General features: G+C 43.3%; 1 protein-coding gene across 1 annotated transcript in view; it reads left to right on the top strand.

The window, feature by feature from the left end:
• The window catches only part of RASA2 (RAS p21 protein activator 2), a gene marked incomplete at its 5' end in the record, with an annotated part of 94,523 nt that overhangs the window by 45,812 nt on the left and 29,953 nt on the right, over positions 1–18,758 (top strand). The window contains 7 exon segments of the mRNA XM_014593189.2: positions 4,012–4,080; positions 5,256–5,354; positions 12,764–12,920; positions 13,960–14,108; positions 14,860–14,974; positions 15,394–15,468; positions 16,141–16,264. Coding sequence (XP_014448675.1) covers positions 4,012–4,080; positions 5,256–5,354; positions 12,764–12,920; positions 13,960–14,108; positions 14,860–14,974; positions 15,394–15,468; positions 16,141–16,264 — 788 coding nt within the window.

Here is an 18,758-nt window from a genome sequence, read left to right as displayed (position 1 = left end):
ACCCCCGCAGCCCCCCACCTGATACTCTATCTTCCGTAGAGTCCTCTTTGAAAGCCACTGGTGAAGTCAGTAAGGATGATTAGCACTTGGCAGATCTTGAGTCGTAATCTCAGTTGCCTTTGAATGAGTCACTAGATAGGAGACTCAAGCTCTTATCTTGTGAAAGGATAAAATTATAAGAGAACAGTGGCAGCCCTTCCTAACTCAGAATTTTTAGAAGTTCCATAGCATGTGAGAATTCTGTGCACATGAAATGCTATGATTACAGCTTTATTATTAAGTTCGTTTAGCCTAATTCGCTCTATGAGCACGTTTATTTTCATAGAGATCTTCAGCTGCCTTGAAGTTACCGTTAACACAGTTCTTAATTGGAGCGTTGTTAAATCTTTTATGTTATTTGAAAAGTATGGAAAGGAATAAAAATAAATTAAAGTCTAAAAGATGGTGTTCTATGATCAAACATGTCGTAGTTAATGTTAATATAGGGAAGGTTTGACCAAAGGAGGTGCATCTTGTGCTTTGAGGTTATTTTTTGGCTTCTTTGTTTTTGGGGTGTTTTTTTTGTGGGCGGGGTGTCTTAGAGAGGTTATTTTTTGGCTTCTTTGTTTTTGGGGGTTTTTTTGTGTGTGGGGGGGTGTCTTAGGTATTTCAAAGTGGAGAGAGTGAGGGTACCTGTAATCATTATTAGATTATCGTACTTTAATGAAGAAATACAGGCTGAAGAAAATGCCAAAAATCGGGGCCACCAGGCAGTACAGTCGTTAAGTTGCTGGACTCCCACATCGTAGACTGTGGTTTGAGTCCCAGATCCAGCAGCTTGAAAATCACACCAGGCATGTGTGTGTGTGTGTGTGTCTGAAGTCCCAAGAAGAGAATGGAGGAGGAAGGATTGCAGTGTGGCCATCCTCCCTCGGGTGGAGTTTTTTTTTTTTTTTTTCTATCTCTCTAGTAAGCACATATGACAAAAACACATATGACCTATGACAAAAACCTAAAAAAGAAAAAAATAGAAAGAAGGAAAAAGGAAATGCCAAAAATGAAGTAGGAAAAATTTTGGTGGCAGAAGGAAAAAAGAGAGAAAGAAAACGAAAGAAAATGTACCAATACGAAACTCCCCGTTTCCCGGCTAGTACTTGCTATAGGTGTTTTACGTGTATTGTTGTATCTTACTTGGAGAAAACAAAAAAGGCAGCAACTCGCAGGCCAGTAGATTAAAGGCACTCTCGTTCTCCATTAGTCCACATACCTTAAACTGCAGGTGGGATGAAATTTATGTTTCATGCCTTCTTCCAAAAAGCAGATGGCCCTTTGAAAGTCAAGGCCTGACCTTGTTGTACCAAGGATATTTCTGGGCCTTGAAACATTCATTCGGAAGGTCCTTTGTTGACTCGGTTATGAAGACAGATGAAGTTCAGTCTCCATCCTCCAGAGCAGGAGACAAAGCACACACACAAGCGTCATACACAGCAGTGAAATGCCCATAGGAACCGGGGAGCTCAGGTGAGCTCTGCTCTAGCTGAGGTGGTCGGGGAAGGCATGGAGACAGACTGGTGTTTCTTTCTTTTTAAAAAAGAAATTATTTAATTTTATTTATTGTTATTCTTCAGTTTGACCAGAGAGACAGAAAGAGGGAGAATGAGAAAGCAAGCTGCTGGGTCCAGGACCATAGTCAGCCATGTGGGAGTCCTGCGCCTTAACCACCATACCACCTGCAGGCCCCAGAAAGACTGGGTTTTCCTAAGAGATGAAGTGGGAGCGTTAAAGCAGGTGCATTGAGCAAGGACATGGAGACAGAAGCAAGTGTTAGTTACATCCAAAGAACAGCAAATAGCTATATAACTAGGTTGTGTAAAAAACTGTGGAAACTAAGATGAGGAAGACATAGTGGGACCAGCTATGAAAGGCCTCGGGCGTCGGCGGTGGTGCTTAGATCTTATTGATGGCGTTGAATGTGTTGAGCCTGGAAGTGGTAAGAGTAAAACAGTGTTTTGGAAAGAATGAGCCACGGTCTCATGGTCTGTGGGACAGGTGACTAAGAGAGAGAACAGATTGAGAGACTGTTGCAGTTTAGGTGTAAAAAGGGGGGAGAAGGGGTGTTTGTTCCAGGAGAGTAATAACAGAAATAGAGAGAGGGGCAGGTGAGAAAAATGCAGCACAGGCAAAATAACAAATTAGTAACAGAAGCAAGGGAAAGGGGGAGTCGAATGTTGCCTCCAGGGTTTCAAATCTGGGAAATGGAAAAGTTGGGGGAAGAAAAGCTGCATGGTTCGTTTGGCGTCGAATGTTGCCTCCAGGGTTTCAAATCTGGAAAATGGAAAAGTTGGGGAAGAAAAGCTACATGGTTCATTTGGGGCATAAAGAGCTTGAGGTCTGACATGTAAAACCCCCAGCAGGCAGTTGTGACTGAGACAGGTGCAGTGACGGGTGTAGATCAGGACATAAAATTGTTTACAAGTCAGGATGTGGTGTGGTTAAGGCAGCTGACTCTCACATGGGCGACAGCACGGTTCAAGTCCTGGACCCAGCAGCATGTGTGCCCAGAATTCCAGAGGAGATTGAGATGGAGAAGGGACGGCAGTGTGACTGTCCCCCATGGACAGTGCTTTCTTGCTCTCCCTCTATCTCGCTGTCTCTCTTGGTGAGTACTCACACACCCTGGCAAAGGAGAAAAGTAAAGAAACTCGGTCTGCCCCATACTAAGTATTCAGCTTTGAACACGTCGCTGAATTTCTGTACTGCAGCGTCCCCACTTGAGACGGGGTAATAAATCCAGCCCTGCTGTCCAGAGCAGCGTCCGGTGAACAGGTGATCGCGTGGAAGCTCTTCGGGGCTCCCAGTCGCTTTTAGAGCAGAGTAAGAGAAAACCTTGGCGAATGCCCAGCTTTGTGGGGTCTGAGAACGGTGGCTGCTGGGATCCTGCCAGGTACACCGAGAGGGAGCGGAGCTGTGGTGTGATCGCTAGAGCAGAGAGAGGCCCGGAAGGTGAGAGGCAGGAGTCCATCAGCGGCTGGTGACGGAGGGAGAGATTTCGCAGGGCAGAGTGTGAGGAAGCCTTGTAAGAAGCCACGTACTGAGTGGGCGGAGAGGAAGCACACGCTGTGAGGATGGCTGACAGTCTTGAGATACTTATCCGAGAAAGGAGAGAAATGGGAAGACCATCATTTAAGGGAAGGGTTTTTCTTCAACTTGATTAAGACGAGCATGCCGGTAAAGACAGCCATCATCAAAACAGGTTGGATGCCTTCTCCGTGCTTACTGCACACGTGCCTGGGAGGGACGGGCTCCAAAAAGAGAATCGTTGCACCCCCTGACTGAGGTGAGGGGAGGAAACCCCTCCAGGAGAGAGGCTGTGGGTGAGGACAGGTTCAGGTGGGCAGTGGTTGGGGGTTCTGCCCGTGGCCGTGGTATTTTCGGCAGGAGTGTGTGAAGTAAGTAGGGGGCGTCTTGGTGTCTTGAGAAACGTGGGAACATCTTTCAGCAGTTTTTAGCAAGTACAGCTTCCTCGAAATCAGGTGTTTTTCCCTCTCAGGTCACCAGTAGGCCCCCTGAGCCAGAGAAACCTCGTGTTCCTGGGTATGGAGCGGGTAGGGATGGCACGAGGAGAGGATCCTTCGGGTTTTCTCACTCCACCTTGTCTTTACCTTCCCATTACCACCAGGGTGTGTTCGTTGTTGTTGGTTTCTTTTCCTTTTTTATTTTAAAGTTTATGTATGTATTTCTTTCATGAGAGAGAAACAGAAGCAGAAAGGCAGGCATCCCCAGTAGGGTCTCTCACCACAGTCCTCCCTGCACCCCCTGAGCCTACCCCGTCTTCCGTGTGGCTCTGGTAGCCCTCTGTGGCTGAGCCTCGTAATGTTTTTATATTCACCTTTTGGCTAAAATGATACATAGGTATTTTCTTCTACTTATATTCATAGTTAAATATTTTGGAGATGATCATTTTGCATTCAGGTAGGAAAAATATATTAAAAACATTTTTTTTACTATGGTATTTTGTTGACAGGTAACCAGATCCAGCAGTTATACTAGGAAGTCCCAGTTCCAGGTGGAAGAGGAGGACATTGAAAAACTAGAAATTAGGTATGTGTCTTGGGGTTTTACAGAACTGCTTTTTTTGTGGGCCAAAAGAAAAATCCTAAATTAAGGTGAACCAACCTAAATAGAATTCTCTAAAGCAGAGTGGTTGGTGAAATTTAACTTAAATCCAAATTTATCTTTTCAAATTTTGATTTCTTTGCAGAAATAAGTCAAGGTGTATTTATTTTATAAACAGATGACCTACTTCTCACCTATTTTACTGTACTACATTTTTGTTTTTCTGAAATTTAATTGCTCCTTAAATTTCCGCATCACAGCATAATAGATGGAAAAGCAATTACATCTCAGCTAATTTAGAAATAATTTTTTTATTCTTCTTAACATATCTGCTGTCTAACAGAAATTTCAGTGAGGTAAGAGGATAATTCAGTAGGTGCATGTGTTTGAAGTTTGTGCTACTTTCTAGGTCTTAAACATCTATACTGTTTGAGAAGGGCAAGTTTTGTAAATGCATGTGTAAGTGTGCTCTTAATAGTGTGTTTATCTAAAGGGTATATTAATCATGCATTTGGAGTGACCAGGTAATGTATTTTTCTAAATCACTTATCTTTACATATTAATTGGTTACAGTAGAGGAAGAAACTGTAGTCTTGTGTTGATTTCTTTTCTCAAATTCAAAAATATGGGCTGGATTCATAGCCTGACGGTTAAGGTAGCCAGATTTCACATGACCAGCCTAGGGTTCAGTCCCAGCCCTGGCGACCTGAAAGGCACTCTGGGCATGGCAGGCCTATGTCCCTGCAGTCCTGGCAGGGTGGAGAGATGGGGAAGGGATTACAGCTTGACTGCACCCTCTTTGGGGGGCGGCAGGGTACATTATTCCCCTCCCCCATCTCTGTCTCTGTCGCTGGTGAACACCAGAGAAAAAGAAAAATTCAACAGAGTAACTCCGTAGTCCTTAAAATAAAAGCCTAGACTTTTAAGCCATGAAACTTAAGCTCTCTGTTAAACTGCTTAAAATCGTTGCTGTCTGTGCTTTTTAATAAAAGCTACTGTGGTTATTTGCTTTCCTAGTTTGGGTAGTATATGACAATTCTAACAACTCTTACTTTTAAGCATGTAAAATTAATGTAAATCTAAGTAAGTTGAAGCAGTTTGTAAGTATCCATTCTCCTAAATATTGCTTGTAAAAACTAAAGCCAGAGTTTAATTTTCAGGATTGATTTGTGGAACAACGGCAACCTGGTCCAAGATGTGTTCCTAGGTGAGATTAAGGTTCCCGTGAATGTATTGAGAAACTCTTCTCATCAAGCCTGGTAAGAAGCCGGACATTTAATGAATGTCTTTGATACAGTGTATATGCAAATAAATGCTTACTATGAGTTTTAATTTGCCATAGAAAAAGCCAGAAGTGATTAATAGTTATTGATTTGGTCATTAATGTATTATTGCAGATAAGCACATTGGTAGTCTTATGACCTAACCTGTGGTTTTGAGAAAAAAGAACTGGACCATCTAGGAGTATTTTTGTTCAAAAACAAAACCTTAATTCTAAGGAGACAGTGGAGAGCACTTAAACATTACGTAGGAGTTGCCCCTGTGAGAAGATGCGTGATCGCAAAGAACACCTGCAGTTCAGAAGCTGTAATAGTCATCATAGAAGTTACGATGTTTGAAAGCATAGGGCTTATTCGGGGGACTCAGCTGTTGATGGGAGCTAAGGTGAATTTCCTTCACCACACTTCACTGTAGCACCATAGATGGCCCTGGTGGTGTTTTCTGAGCGGCGAGGGTCTGTCTGCATGTTACTGAGCTCTGGGGACTCACTAATGATCTAAACTGTTACCTTTTCATGACTTTCCTAGTGAAATTAAGCTGATGTTAAACTTAATTTTTGGCATTAGATTGATGATAGTTTCCTTCACACAATGGATATCAAAGTGTTTTTTTCTGTCTACAGCGCTAAAAAGCATGTGTATCCAGTAGGCTGTCCAGCATCCCTCAGGCTAGACTTGGGTCTTAACTGAGTATAATGAACATACCTGTCTCATTTGTCTTTTAAAGATCATGTTTTAGGGGAACCAGCAGTTAGCGTAATGGCTAGGTCGCTGGACTCCCACTTAGTCGACCACAGTTCTCGTCCTGGACCCGGTGGCTTAAAACTCACGCCAGGCACGTGTGCGTGCGTGCCCAAGATCCTGAGAGGAGAATGGAGGAGAAGGGATTGCAGCGTGACCATCCCCCCTGGGGGGTGATTTCTCGCTTTCTGTCTTTCTGTCTCTGTCTGTCTGGTGAGCGCACACGCCCTATAGTGAAAATCTCTCCAAAAAAAAAAAAAAAGATCACGTTTTAGGACTCAGTTTCTGCTGCCTGAAAGAGGAGTTGAAAATAAGTGTTTAGATGTTTCTTATGGGGTTCAGTCTCATATGTCCTTTTTTTTGGGGGGGGGAGGTTTTTGCTGTAGAAAGCGAGATATCATCCCCCAGAGAGGATGGCCATGCTGCAACCCCTTCTCCTCCATTCTCCTCTAGGGATGTTAGGCTCATATGCACACGCGCCTGGTGTGAGTTTAAGCCGCCGGATCCGAGAATCGAACTGCGGTCGACTACTTGGGAGTCCAGCGACATAGCCATTACATTAACTGCTGTTCTCAAGTTTCATATATCCATAAAAGAGCCTGTGTTTTCTGATTGGTCATCTGACATTCTTCATTTTGGACTGTTGGCCTTAAGCAGTTATCCTTTGTAGACTGATCTTCAGACTTTGACATCTTTATTTAGAAGTAAAAATCATATGCCATCATTCTCAGTATGAAAGAGGAAAATGAGTTGTACCTCCCAAAGCCCTCAAAATGATTGTGAAATGTGCCCCATAGCCTGCACTTCAAGTAAGACTGTCTCTAGACCTATCTTCCAAATTTGATAAAACTTTGTCCACCTGTCTCGACAAGATGGAAGAACATTAGTGGATAGAAATGATTTTCACTCGTATAAAATGCCAGTAGTTTAACTAGTCTTTGGTAAGAGTGTAAATATTTTAAAGAAACCTCCCAAAAGTAGAATTGCTAAAACTTATACAGCATGAAATAGAAACATCTGCTGATTCATTTATACTTCCATAAATGTAAGGAAATATAGAAAATGAATGCCATTTCCCTGTAAGTCAGGAACAAAATGCATAGCCTCCACTAGTGGTAGAGTTGCAGCATCCCCTTGTGGGATTCATGATAACTGCATGAAAACTGCAGAGGTTTATTTACCTTCAGGACTTTCCTGGTTGGTCCTTCCTTTCTCCTTCCCTTCTTTCCTTCCTCCTTTCCAAATTGATTGATTTATTCCTTCTGAGGGGGAGAGAGACACCTTCAACAAGGTGTTTTTATTTTTTCTACAAGAGGTAGACGTCCCTTCATGCTATGATCCCCCAGGCCGTCACCCAGGAGCGTGGGCATTTGTGTGAGATGAATGTCAGCACGTACCGGGAGACCTCAGGACACACCGCAGCCTTCCCTGTGGCCGCAGCGCCACGGCGCATCGAGTTACTGCCGCTTCTGCAGTTAGCCCGCTTCCTTTTCCACGTAGCTATAGTTGCCACTAGTTTTTATCTATTCTAATCATCTCCTAAAAGCTGGGGTTTTTTTCCAAGTTTTTTTACTTTATTTATGCACATGCATGCACAAAAGAGAGAGAGACAGGGATGAGGATGTAAGCAGGGTCTCATCATGCATAATCCCCTTCCTCCATTCCCCCTGCTCGTCAGGGTCTTGGGCACATGGGCCTGCACTTGGCTTATTCATGCCAACCAGAGATCCAGACCTGAGGTTGGCGGTGCAGCTGCCACCATTGCTTCAGCTCACTACTGCCTGTGCCTCCAGGGCCGCACCCAAGAAAAACTGATTGAAACTGATTCGTATTATCACGCGATCTGGTCACTTTGCTCTTCCTTTCTTGACCATCAATTCCATAATGATCTGCATTCTTTTTCTGATTTCTGTCAAATGTCACAATTCCCTAGTTAGCATTGATATTAGCTAGCTTTTTTCTTTAACTTACGTCAATAATAGGATTTTGTTGGATTTGTTTGAGTAGGTAATATACTCCCGTGGTTCACAAGTCAAAAGCTAAGTTTGTCTTTTATCCCTGCCCCCCACTGGTTATTCAGTTTCCTGCTTCTCAGGCAGCCACTGTGTTTGAGTTTCTGGAAACATTCTGTGTGTTTATAAGCAATTACATACATATCTTTTCCCCCTTCTTTTCACAAATGGACACATACTGTATGTTGCTTTACACCTTGCTGGTTTCACTGAACAATGTAGTAGAACTTCAATAACATAAATGTATGTTGACTCTTAATAGTGATTAAGAGAATGGACTCAGTAACCAAACTGCCTTGGTTCAAATCCCATCTTTGCAGGAACCAGCAGTTAGCGTAATGGCTATGTTGCTGAACTCCCACGTAGTCGACCGCGGTTCGTGTCCCGGACCCGGTGGCTTAAAACTCACGCCGGGCGCGTGTGCGTGCGTGCCCAAGATCCCGAGAAGAGAATGGAGGAGAAGGGATTGCGGCGTGACCATCCCCCCGGGGGGTGATTTCTCGCTTTCTGTCTCTATGTCTCTCTCTGTCTGTTTGGCGAGCGCACGCGCCCTACAGTGAAAAATCTCTCAAAAAAAAAAAAAAATCCCATCTTTGCCATTAACTACCTGTGTGACTTGGACAAGTTACTCATCCTCTCTGCCTTTTTGGCTTATATAGTGGGCAGGTACCAGTAGTACCTGCCTCCTGACAGAACGGGTTACTGAGATGTAAGCCACGGTGCCACTCGTGCTGTCATTGTTACAGTGATTGCTACTCTTGGGTTGTCAGAAGTCATGACGCCTTTTTGCATAGAGAAACAGAAAAATACCTCATGACTTTTCTGACAACCCGACATTATCACTATTATTCCTCATAATATACGTAGAATTTCTGCACCTTTTTTCATACTGTTCCGTTGTTCGGAATGTTATAAATGAACAGGACTGTGGGGCTAATCTGGTTGGCTCCCAGTTCCTCAGTGTCAGAGAACTTCATGTGTCAAACCTCTGTGTGATTCCTGTGCAGATCGGTTCAGGAATTCCCCTACAAGTGACCCAAAATGCAAAAGCAGACATTAAGCAAAGAAAATAGGTACAGATGTCTCCTCGTGCTGCGATTATTTCTGCGGTGGCGAGGACATGCAGTGCACAGGAAGAGACAGAGAGGCATCCTGGACAGAACAAGCCGCACCGGGCTCCCCTTCCTCCAGCCTCCAGCTCCTCAGGGTCCTGGGCGCCTGCCCACCCGGTGTGCTTCAGGCCAACTCGGGCTCCGCACCTGCAGTAGCTTGGTGTAGTCCCGTTTGCTACAACTGCACTACCTAGGCTGGGCCTCGTGTTGTAATTTTTCATTTAAAAAGTCAGATTTAAACAGTAGATAAAATAAATGGGAAATATTTAACAAAAGCACTTTATACGTACTTTACTCTCAGGTTACTGTTTCACTTGATGTGATTTGGTTTTCTAGTTTGCTACTGTTGGCATCTTCTGTCCTCAGTTTCTTTTTTGTGTCTCCCACACACAACACCTCCCTGGTGCCAGAAGACAGTGTGTGTCAGGGAGAAAGAGAGAGAAAATGTCCCTCAGTGGAGCCTGGTGGTGCCACAGTCCCCTTTTCTCCGCTCCTCCTTCCCGTCTGGGATTCTGGGCAAGTACCTACACACTGGTGTGATTTTCAAGCTAGCTGGCCAGGGTATGAACCACAGTCAGCTCTGTGGGTCCCAGCCGCTCCACACGGTGCCTAACCACTGTGCCAAGGGCCAGCTCTTGCCTCAGGTTTTGTTGTTGTTGTTTTTGAGAGTTTTTTGCTATAGGGCATGTGCGCTCACCAGACAGAGACAGAGAGACAGAAAGCGAGAAATCACCCCCCAGGGGGGATGGCCACACCGCAATCCCTTCTCCATTCTCCTCTCAGGATCTTGGGCACACATGCACACGCACCCAGTGTGAGTTTTAAGCCACTGGGTCCGGGATGTGAACCGTGGTCAACTACCTGGGAGTCCAGCGACATAGCCATTACGCTAACTGCTGGTCCCTTGCCTCAGGTTTTTAACATATCTTTTTACTATTTGAATTTAGAAAATGTGGAAGCCTTCTATCTTTAGTAAAAATCCATTTGTAATGAATTTTTTTTTTTTTTTTGAGAAGTGGTTCACCAGAAAGAGACAGAAAGCAAGAGATCATCCCTTCTCCTCCATTCTCCTTGGGATCTTGTGCACACACGCACACGCACCCGGCATGAGTTTAAGCCACCCGGTCCAGGACTCAAACCACGGTCAACTATGTGGGAGTCCAGCCACATAGCCATTACGCCAACTGCTGGCCTCCATAATGATTATTTTTATAGAACCGGGAATAGCATTCAAGTACGAGCAGCACTGTCTCTGGACAGTTATTTTCCAGCTTATTTAACATCGTGTAGGAAAAAACAATTAGTTTTCATCTACTTCAGTTTTAATTGCACAGACCTTATTTAAGTAAAGTTCTCAAATGCTGTGTTTTTCTATTATGGGCTGTCAAAACGGCTGACTTGAAAACATAAGGATTGCTCTTACGCCTCTCCAGTTGTGAAGGAAGAAAGGGAATGGTAACTGAATGCCGCTCTCCACTGAGAGTTTTTGTTTCCTGTGTCTTACTCTTTTGAACTGAAATGAAGAAAATATATTTGAGATTTTTTCTCCCCTAGATCTTAGGACTCCAGATATCCCCCATTTACGAAATCTTGCGACTTTTCTCTTTAGCTCCAATCCATACTGGATTATTTAATAAACAAGGTTCCCTCAGGTGGTCTATTAAATTGAGTCCCTGTAATAATGTTTCTAAAGTAATAATTACATTTGCAGAGTTATACAGATAACTGTAATCTGCAGTTATTCACATGTTTATGTGGTCACAGTAATAGATATTTTTATATATGTGAACATAAACGTATATAACGTTGACATGGTATTTACTAAGTAGTACGGAGTATTTATTCGAAGTGAAGTGCCTTCCTTACACACCTCTGTAGGGTTGTCGTGAGGATTCGATGGACGAGTAGGCACTGTCACTTCCTCCTCTTTAACAGAGGAAACAAGCATGGGGTGGGAGCGACTTGTCCAGGGTCACACAGCTGGGACTTGAACCAAGCTGTCTGACCCCAAGTTTGTACTGTAGTAAATTTGTACTTTGGCCTACTTTTTAATCTGCTTAAAGCTCAAAACGCTTATCTGAATAAAGCTGTCAGCAAAGATGTGCACATCCCTTGCTTATGAAATACGATTTCAAAGAAGACCAGAAAGACCCGAAGTCACTGAAAAGAATCTTCTCGAAGGTGCATAAAGTAATCACGTTTGGAGTTTTGTATTTTTTTCAAGTAAACATGAATGAGATATTTTGTCTGGAGATACTTCTCTTCTTCCAAAGAAAACCCCAGGAGACAAGTGTAGCAAGTGTGGCGGGTGTGGGCCCTTCCGGAGTTCTGGGCATTCTGAAACAGTGCGTAGGTAAAAATGGATAGACAGCACCGCACTACTAATCCCTCTTCGTGGGGCCTTGCTACGTTAGGGTTGGAGATGTGGTAGTTTGGGTTTTATGGAATTAAGGTTGCCCTCGGAGCAAAGTTCCCGGAGAACGAGTGAAAACTGATTTTGTGTGTTGGTGTGAGGAGTGTGGAGGCACTGCTGAAGGTCAGTAGGTGCAACCCCAGAGAGTAAGAGTGTAGCAGAGTAAGGAGTGATACTGGTCATGTTATTCTGTAGTGTATAGAAAACAACTAGTTAAATAGAAGAAAAAGATTCATCTAGCGTAATAATAAAGGATCCCAAAGAGGCAGACTTGGCTACTCTCCATTCAAGCACAGCTGAAGGGAAAGGGGATTCTGGTCCAAAAGTATTACTGTTCCCATGGAAAAATTAGTTTTGGTTGAGAGATTCTAAAGATATCTTAAAATCACCTTGTTGTGCATCAGTGTTCCACCATAGCACCTTGTCACCTAGAAATTGAACTTTCCAAATAGAAAAGAGACGTACTCGTCAAGTAAGGAGTACAGACGAGAGCCCCGTGTACGTGGGCAGTCGGAGCCCATCAGTACGTCCCCGCAGCGGTGGTGAAATCGCTCACTTACCACTGTCCTCACCCCTCTCCACTCTTGCGAATGGACGATTCTATAGTAAGATGTACTGGCGAGGCCAGCCCCATGGCCTAGTGGTGGAGAGCTGGATCCCACTGGCCAGCCGTGGTTTAAATCCCAGCTCTTCGGCCTGAAAAACATGCCAAGCTCATGTATGCGTGTGCCCCAAATCCTGACTGGATGGAGAAGAAAGAATTGCACTCGACCATGCCCACTTAGGGGTCCTCTCTCTCTCCCTCTCTCTCGCTCGCTCACTCACTCCCTCTCTCCTTCCCTCCCCCCTCACTCTTGCCCACACACCCTCTGGCCAAATAATAATAATAATAAAAAAACCTTATTTAACCACTTTAAGTCCTATACTTTTGTTTCCTGGATAAAAATCTGTGTACAGATTGATCTCTGAAGATCAGGAGCTTGCCGTGTATGTCCCTTAAATACTAAGCTGACTTTTTTGTGTAGTTTTTTACACCCTACCTGTTCCCTTACCTCACTTGGCCTGGATGCTCATTGCCATGGCATGGCCTTGATTGTATTTTTACTCTAGGTACTTGCTACAGCCGAGAGACAATGGGAACAAGCCATCTAAAACCGATGACCTGGGGTCTCTTCGGCTGAATATATGTTACACAGAAGACTATGTGCTCCCTTCAGAGTACTACGGGCCTTTGAAAACTTTGCTGCTAAAATCACCAGATATTCAGGTACTTTAAAAATCTTAAGTAGGGGCCAGCCAGTGGCATGGTGGTTAGGGTACTGGACTCCTACATGGCTGGACACGGTTCAAGTCCCAGACCTGGCAGCTTGAGAATCACCCCAGGTGCATGGGCATGTGTGCCCAGGATGAGAAGGGAGAGGGGATTGCAGTGTATCCTTCCCCTCTTCCCACTCCAATGATTTATTCTGAACATGAAATTGCAGGACCCTGCCCAGGAAAACAGAAAAGCATTTTCTGGGGTGCGTAGGTGCAACAGTTCTTTTTATTTAGTTCTGAAAGCAGATGACACACGGGACCAGCAGTTAGGGTAATGGCTATGTCGCTGGACTCCCACGTAGTCGACCGCGGTTCACGTCCCGGACCCGGTGGCTTAAAACTCACGCTGGGCGCGTGTGCATGCGTGCCCAAGATCCTGAGAAGAGAATGGAGGAGAAGGGATTGCAGCGTGACCATCCCCCTGGGGGGTGATTTCTCGCTTTCTGTCTCTCTGGCGAGCGCACGCGCCCTATAGCAAAGACCTCTCCAAAAAAAAAAAAAGCAGATGACACAGACAAAATTGCAGATTAGCATAGGAATCCTTGCATTGCCTTTGCCCAGAACAGGTATCAGGAAGTGGGGGCTTGTAGGTTATGAGTGGGTTTAGAAATTTAAGGCTTAGTCATCGGTTAAGTACATAAACCTTTGTTCCAGGAAGACTGAGTGGGCAGTGGAATGCCTGTGTTTTACTTAAACACGGGTCAGAAAACTTTACTGAGTATCATAAAACAAGGATAGAGGTGAGGGCACCCGCAGTCCCTGGGCAATGGCCATGGCAGCCTGCTACAGCAAGGTCAGTGTCGGTCGGCCTGACTCCTGGGGCCCCTTTGGAAGCATATCGTTGAAGAGAGTATAGCAGGTAGTCCGAATTCTGCCATCAGCAGTGTGGCTGCTGAATCACGTTTGAATCACATTTAGAGGTTAGTGATTGAGCATTTAATCCCATCCCCTTGATTTTTGTATTTGTTTTCTACCTTTCTGTATTCTAGCCAATATCTGCCTCAGCTGCTTACATTTTGAGTGAAATCTGTCGAGATAAAAATGACGCCGTTTTGCCCCTCGTACGATTGCTGCTGCATCACGATAAACTTGTTCCTTTTGCCGCCGCAGTGGCAGAATTAGACTTGAAGGATACACAGTAAGAGTTTTATTTTATTAGTTAACTATGTGTCACCAGAGTTGGACCTCTGTTTGCCAGATTATTTTTATAGTTTGAGTTTTTTTATATTGACCATAGTAGATGGAAAACAACTGCTTAGCATTCAGTAAAAAGCAATTCTTTAAGTCATGAGATCCGGTAACTACCAGCTGTAAAGACTCCAACTTGGGACCAGCAGATGGACTCCCACATAGTCAACCATGGTTTGAATCCTGGACCCAGCACCTTAAAACTCACGCCGGGCACATGTGCATGTGTGCTCAAAATCCCCAGAGGAGAATGGAGGAGAAGGGATTGTGGTGTGGCCATCCCCCATCGGGGGTGATTTCCTACATTCTGTCTCTCTGGTGAGCACATGGCCCTATAGCAAAAATCTGTCTAAAATAAGCAAGCAAAAAAAAAAAAAAAAAGACTCCAACTAATGAAGGATTTTGTTTTCCTTAGTGACAGAACTTTGTTACTAACCTTTGCTTCTGAACGTAATTATTCACATGTCACAAAACACCAGGGCAGAAGTTGGGTACTTTTCCCTTGTCCGTTTTGTGGTGCCCTTCCATGCACACGTGTGACATGAAAAGCAATCACGTGGGGGCCATAGGTAGCATGGGTTAAGGCACTGGACTCACACATGAATCAGAAAAATTGTAACGATGACCAAAGTCAAATATGATTTGGTTTTACAGCTTTTCTTCACAGCACTTAATTTTACTTGTTTCTATTTCAATTTTAGAGACGCGAACACAATTTTTAGAGGAAACTCCTTGGCTACCCGATGTCTGGATGAGATGATGAAGATAGTGGGAGGGCACTACCTGAAAGTAACGTTGAAGCCGATTCTAGACGAGGTACGGCTACACCTCCAGTAATGAGAGTTGTGGCCTCAGAGCTTTTCCTTCAGCACGCGAGCTATTGATGTGGTCTCGCGTGTGTCGCTGAAAGAATAAGGCTGAACACATTGGAATTAAAGTAAATTATTTACTTTCCTATCACAGACTTTTACTCAAAGGCACATCGAGGTATATGTTGTATCTGTCACTAGATTTCTGTTTTAGCTGGAGTGTCGAACTTATGAGATGTACTTACTCATATAGTCCTCTAAGAAAACTGTATGTATTATTTCTGTTTGGGGTTTTAAATTTCACTAGCTTTAATTTTTATAATTTACTTTTATCAGGAAAAAAATCTTCATTTTTGTCAAGTTAAACCAAATAAACAGTAAGAAATAAATAGGAAAGAGCATTAACTGAAAAAAATTATTTTCCAGATATGTGAATCCTCAAAATCCTGTGAAATCGATCCTATTAAATTAAAAGAGGGAGATAATGTAGAAAATAATAAGGTGAGTCCTTGTCGCCTTTGGTCTCTGTGCTGCAGTTCTGTCCCGTTCATGTCACAGTATGCTCTCTGGAGTAACCAGTGCTATTTCATCTGTACTTGAGCATTTTCTAGGAGTATTTCCAAGAACTCGTTTTTAGAATATTTTGTCAGTGTTCTTACTGGTTTTCTGTTCTTGATGGTCTCTTTTTTGGCTTTAGGAACTGTAGTAGATTTAGAATGCAACGTGGCACAACCCCTGTGCCAGCCTTTCCTCCAGGGTCAAACTGACCAGGCTGAGTGGCAGTGACTTGGTCGGCCGATACTTCTATGCTTCTGGGGAAACAGTAGGGTCACAACTTTGTATTGCAGGGAGGAACAGTGTCACAGTGTCCTTGCACTGCATATCTGAGTTATTTCCCTGATTTCCATTTAGATCATTTTATTCTCTCTCACTTCTTGCGAAGTTTGTTTGTGTTCATCTCTTAAGTGTAGCAAGTCTAAATTTAATTAATTATTAGGTCACAACATCAATTGCTTTGTAACTGAGTTTGGTAAAGAAAAGTTGGGCTCTAGATTACCAGGTGGTGACTGTCTGATAAATTGTATTTTCATTACATTCTATTACTTTTTAAAATAAAGACAATTCGAGATGCGTAAAAGTAAAAGTCTGGATGTTTCCCTTTGAATCCTGCAGGAGAACCTGCGCTACTATGTGGACAAGTTATTCAGCACAATCGTGAAATCCAGTATGAGCTGCCCCACCGTCATGTGCGACATCTTTTATTCGCTAAGGCAGATGGCTACCCAGAGGTTTCCCAGTAAGTGCTTTGTTTTAGTAAAACATGTCATTTCTTTTTCTGTGTTTGATTTTTTTTTTTGAAAATGTTAGTTTTGATTTTTTTGTGTGTGTGAAATGTTTAAGGTTTATATATAGAGTTTTCTTTAGTTTTTCAAAAGGATTCCAGCTTTTTTCATAAAAACATCTATTTTCTGGACCAGCAGATGGCAAAATGTTATGTTGTTGGGCTCCCACATAGTGGATCACGGTTCAAGTCCCAGACCTGGCAGCTTAAAATTCACACCAGGTGCATGTGCATGCATGCCCAAAATCCCAAGAGAAGACTGGAGGAGAAGGGATTGTAATGTGGCCATCCCCCCAGTGGGTGATTTCGCGCTTTGTGTTTCTCTGACAAGCACACATACCCTATAACAAACATCTCTTTCAAAAAGAAAAAAATGCAGAAGACATCTATTTTCTTGTCATCTCGAAACCTGTGTTCAATTGTATTTCAGTATAATGACAACTTTATGTAAGGAGCAGGTCAAAATCACCATTTGTTTTAAGCCAAAAGTTTAGGACTATACAGTAGTGTAGTAGTGAAGCCCTGAGCACAGAAAGCCAGGTCCTGCGTGACTGACCATGGTTCAAATACCAGTCCTGGCATCCTGAGACCTACACCAGTACACCAGGCATGTGTGCCCAGACCCCGACAGGATAGGAAAACGTAAGGAAAGGGGTTGCAGCATGACTCCACCCCATGGGGAGGGATCTCTCTCTCTCCCTCTCTCTCAGTCTGTTTGTCTCTCTCTGGCAAGTACAGGTACCCTCTGGCAATTAAGAAAAAAACATGAGAACCATAACATCGTATAAGTAAACATTTATACCAGATGCTTATGTAACTGTGCAGTAGAATCGAAACACCTTGGCTTCTTGTACCTCCTTCCCAGTTGTGTTGCGGCACCTAGAGGAAACCTCTAGTTCCATGTGATCGCCTAGGTCTTAGAAGCCTGAGAGTGCTGAAGTTTGGTGATAAGTTTTACAGAACTGGCTTTAGATACTAAAACATCTCTATTTCAATATACATAGAATTTTGAGATATGCAGTCAGTAACTGGTATGCTTCAATTTTACAGAAGTAATATGTTAAAGTTTTGCTTGGAAATATTTAACAAAATTAAATATCTATGATTGCCAGTACTTGGAATTATTCTAATTTTAATGAATCTCTAGTAAGTAAATAAACTTGTTCTAGCTGTCCTTCCAGATCTGCCTATAACAACGTGGGGATGGGTGGAGGGGTTGGGGGATGTAAGACAGCTATTTAAATTACCGGTCTTATCCAGCAGATGAAACTGGAAGTTTATTTCTATGACCATATGAAGACATTTTGCTATTGGGGGGGGGGTTCTTTTAAGTATGTGTGTACATGTGTGCTGTTAACTACCTCTCTGCTAAGTTTACCCAGTACTAAAATAGTAGAACTGAGCTGTCTAAAATAGAGAAAGTCAGGTCTATGTCTTTGCTAACTACACGTAAAGACACAAGCAGTTCACTTTTAAAAAGTATACTCATGGGGCCAGCATTTGGCATGATGGTTTAGATGCTGGACTTTCACATGGCTGACCACGGTTCAAGTCCTGGACCTGGCAGCTTGAAAATTACATGGAATGCATATGCTTGTGTGCTCAAAATTCCAAGAGGAGAAGGGATTGCAGCATAGCCATGCCCCTGGAAGGGGGATGATTTCTTACTTTCCCTCTCTGTCTCTCTCCAGCAAACACATGTGCCCTATGGGGGGGAAAAAAAAACCTTAAATAAATAAGTGTACTAATTTAAGTCTTTATAACAAAAATAAAACTGTAAATTCAATCAGTATTTCTCCATTGGAAAGTGATCACGGTAGCCACCTTGACTACTTAGCAAGTGAACAGGCTTGACTCTAGCCCGCGTTCTCTCTTATTCTCACCTCTATACCACTGCGTGAGGAGCCCAGGCTGGCGAACTCCAAAGCACATGCTGCTCATCATTATACTCTACACTGCCCGGTGATGTTGGCCTTAAGTATTGCAGTTTAATTGTTTTTGTATATGGATCATTGAAAACACACCGTGTTTATGTAAAATATAAATGCAGGTGTATCTCCTTAACTATTTTTTCAATGGCCCAATGCGTTTTCATATCCCGAGTAGATTACAACTGTGATAGTTTTAGTTGCCATAAAATCTTTTGTGTTCCTTTGTTCTTCCTGCTACCCTGAGAGGATAGGTGGAAAAGTAGAGAAAGCAGGTGGGAAACACATATTCGTAAAGAATGACCAATTAAACGACTTGCTGGTTGTCACCTGTTGAGTGACTTACATGAGTTAAAACTCAAACCAAAGGCAAAGATTCTTCCCTTCACCATCTGCTTCTCTGCCATCTGATGCTTGGGTTAAGTTTGGACTCCGTTTTGAAAGTTGTAGGTGAGTGGTCAGAGCCACAGGTAGTCTTCATTTCATCTGCATTTTTATATGGAGCAGTGATTTTTAAAGTA

This window comes from Tupaia chinensis, unplaced genomic scaffold, assembly GCF_000334495.1.
Source record: "Tupaia chinensis unplaced genomic scaffold, TupChi_1.0 Scaffold139833_1, whole genome shotgun sequence".
NCBI lineage: Eukaryota > Metazoa > Chordata > Mammalia > Scandentia > Tupaiidae > Tupaia > Tupaia belangeri.
The sequence above is the reverse complement of the archived record's forward strand: the minus strand, read 5'-3'. Positions and strand labels throughout refer to the sequence as shown.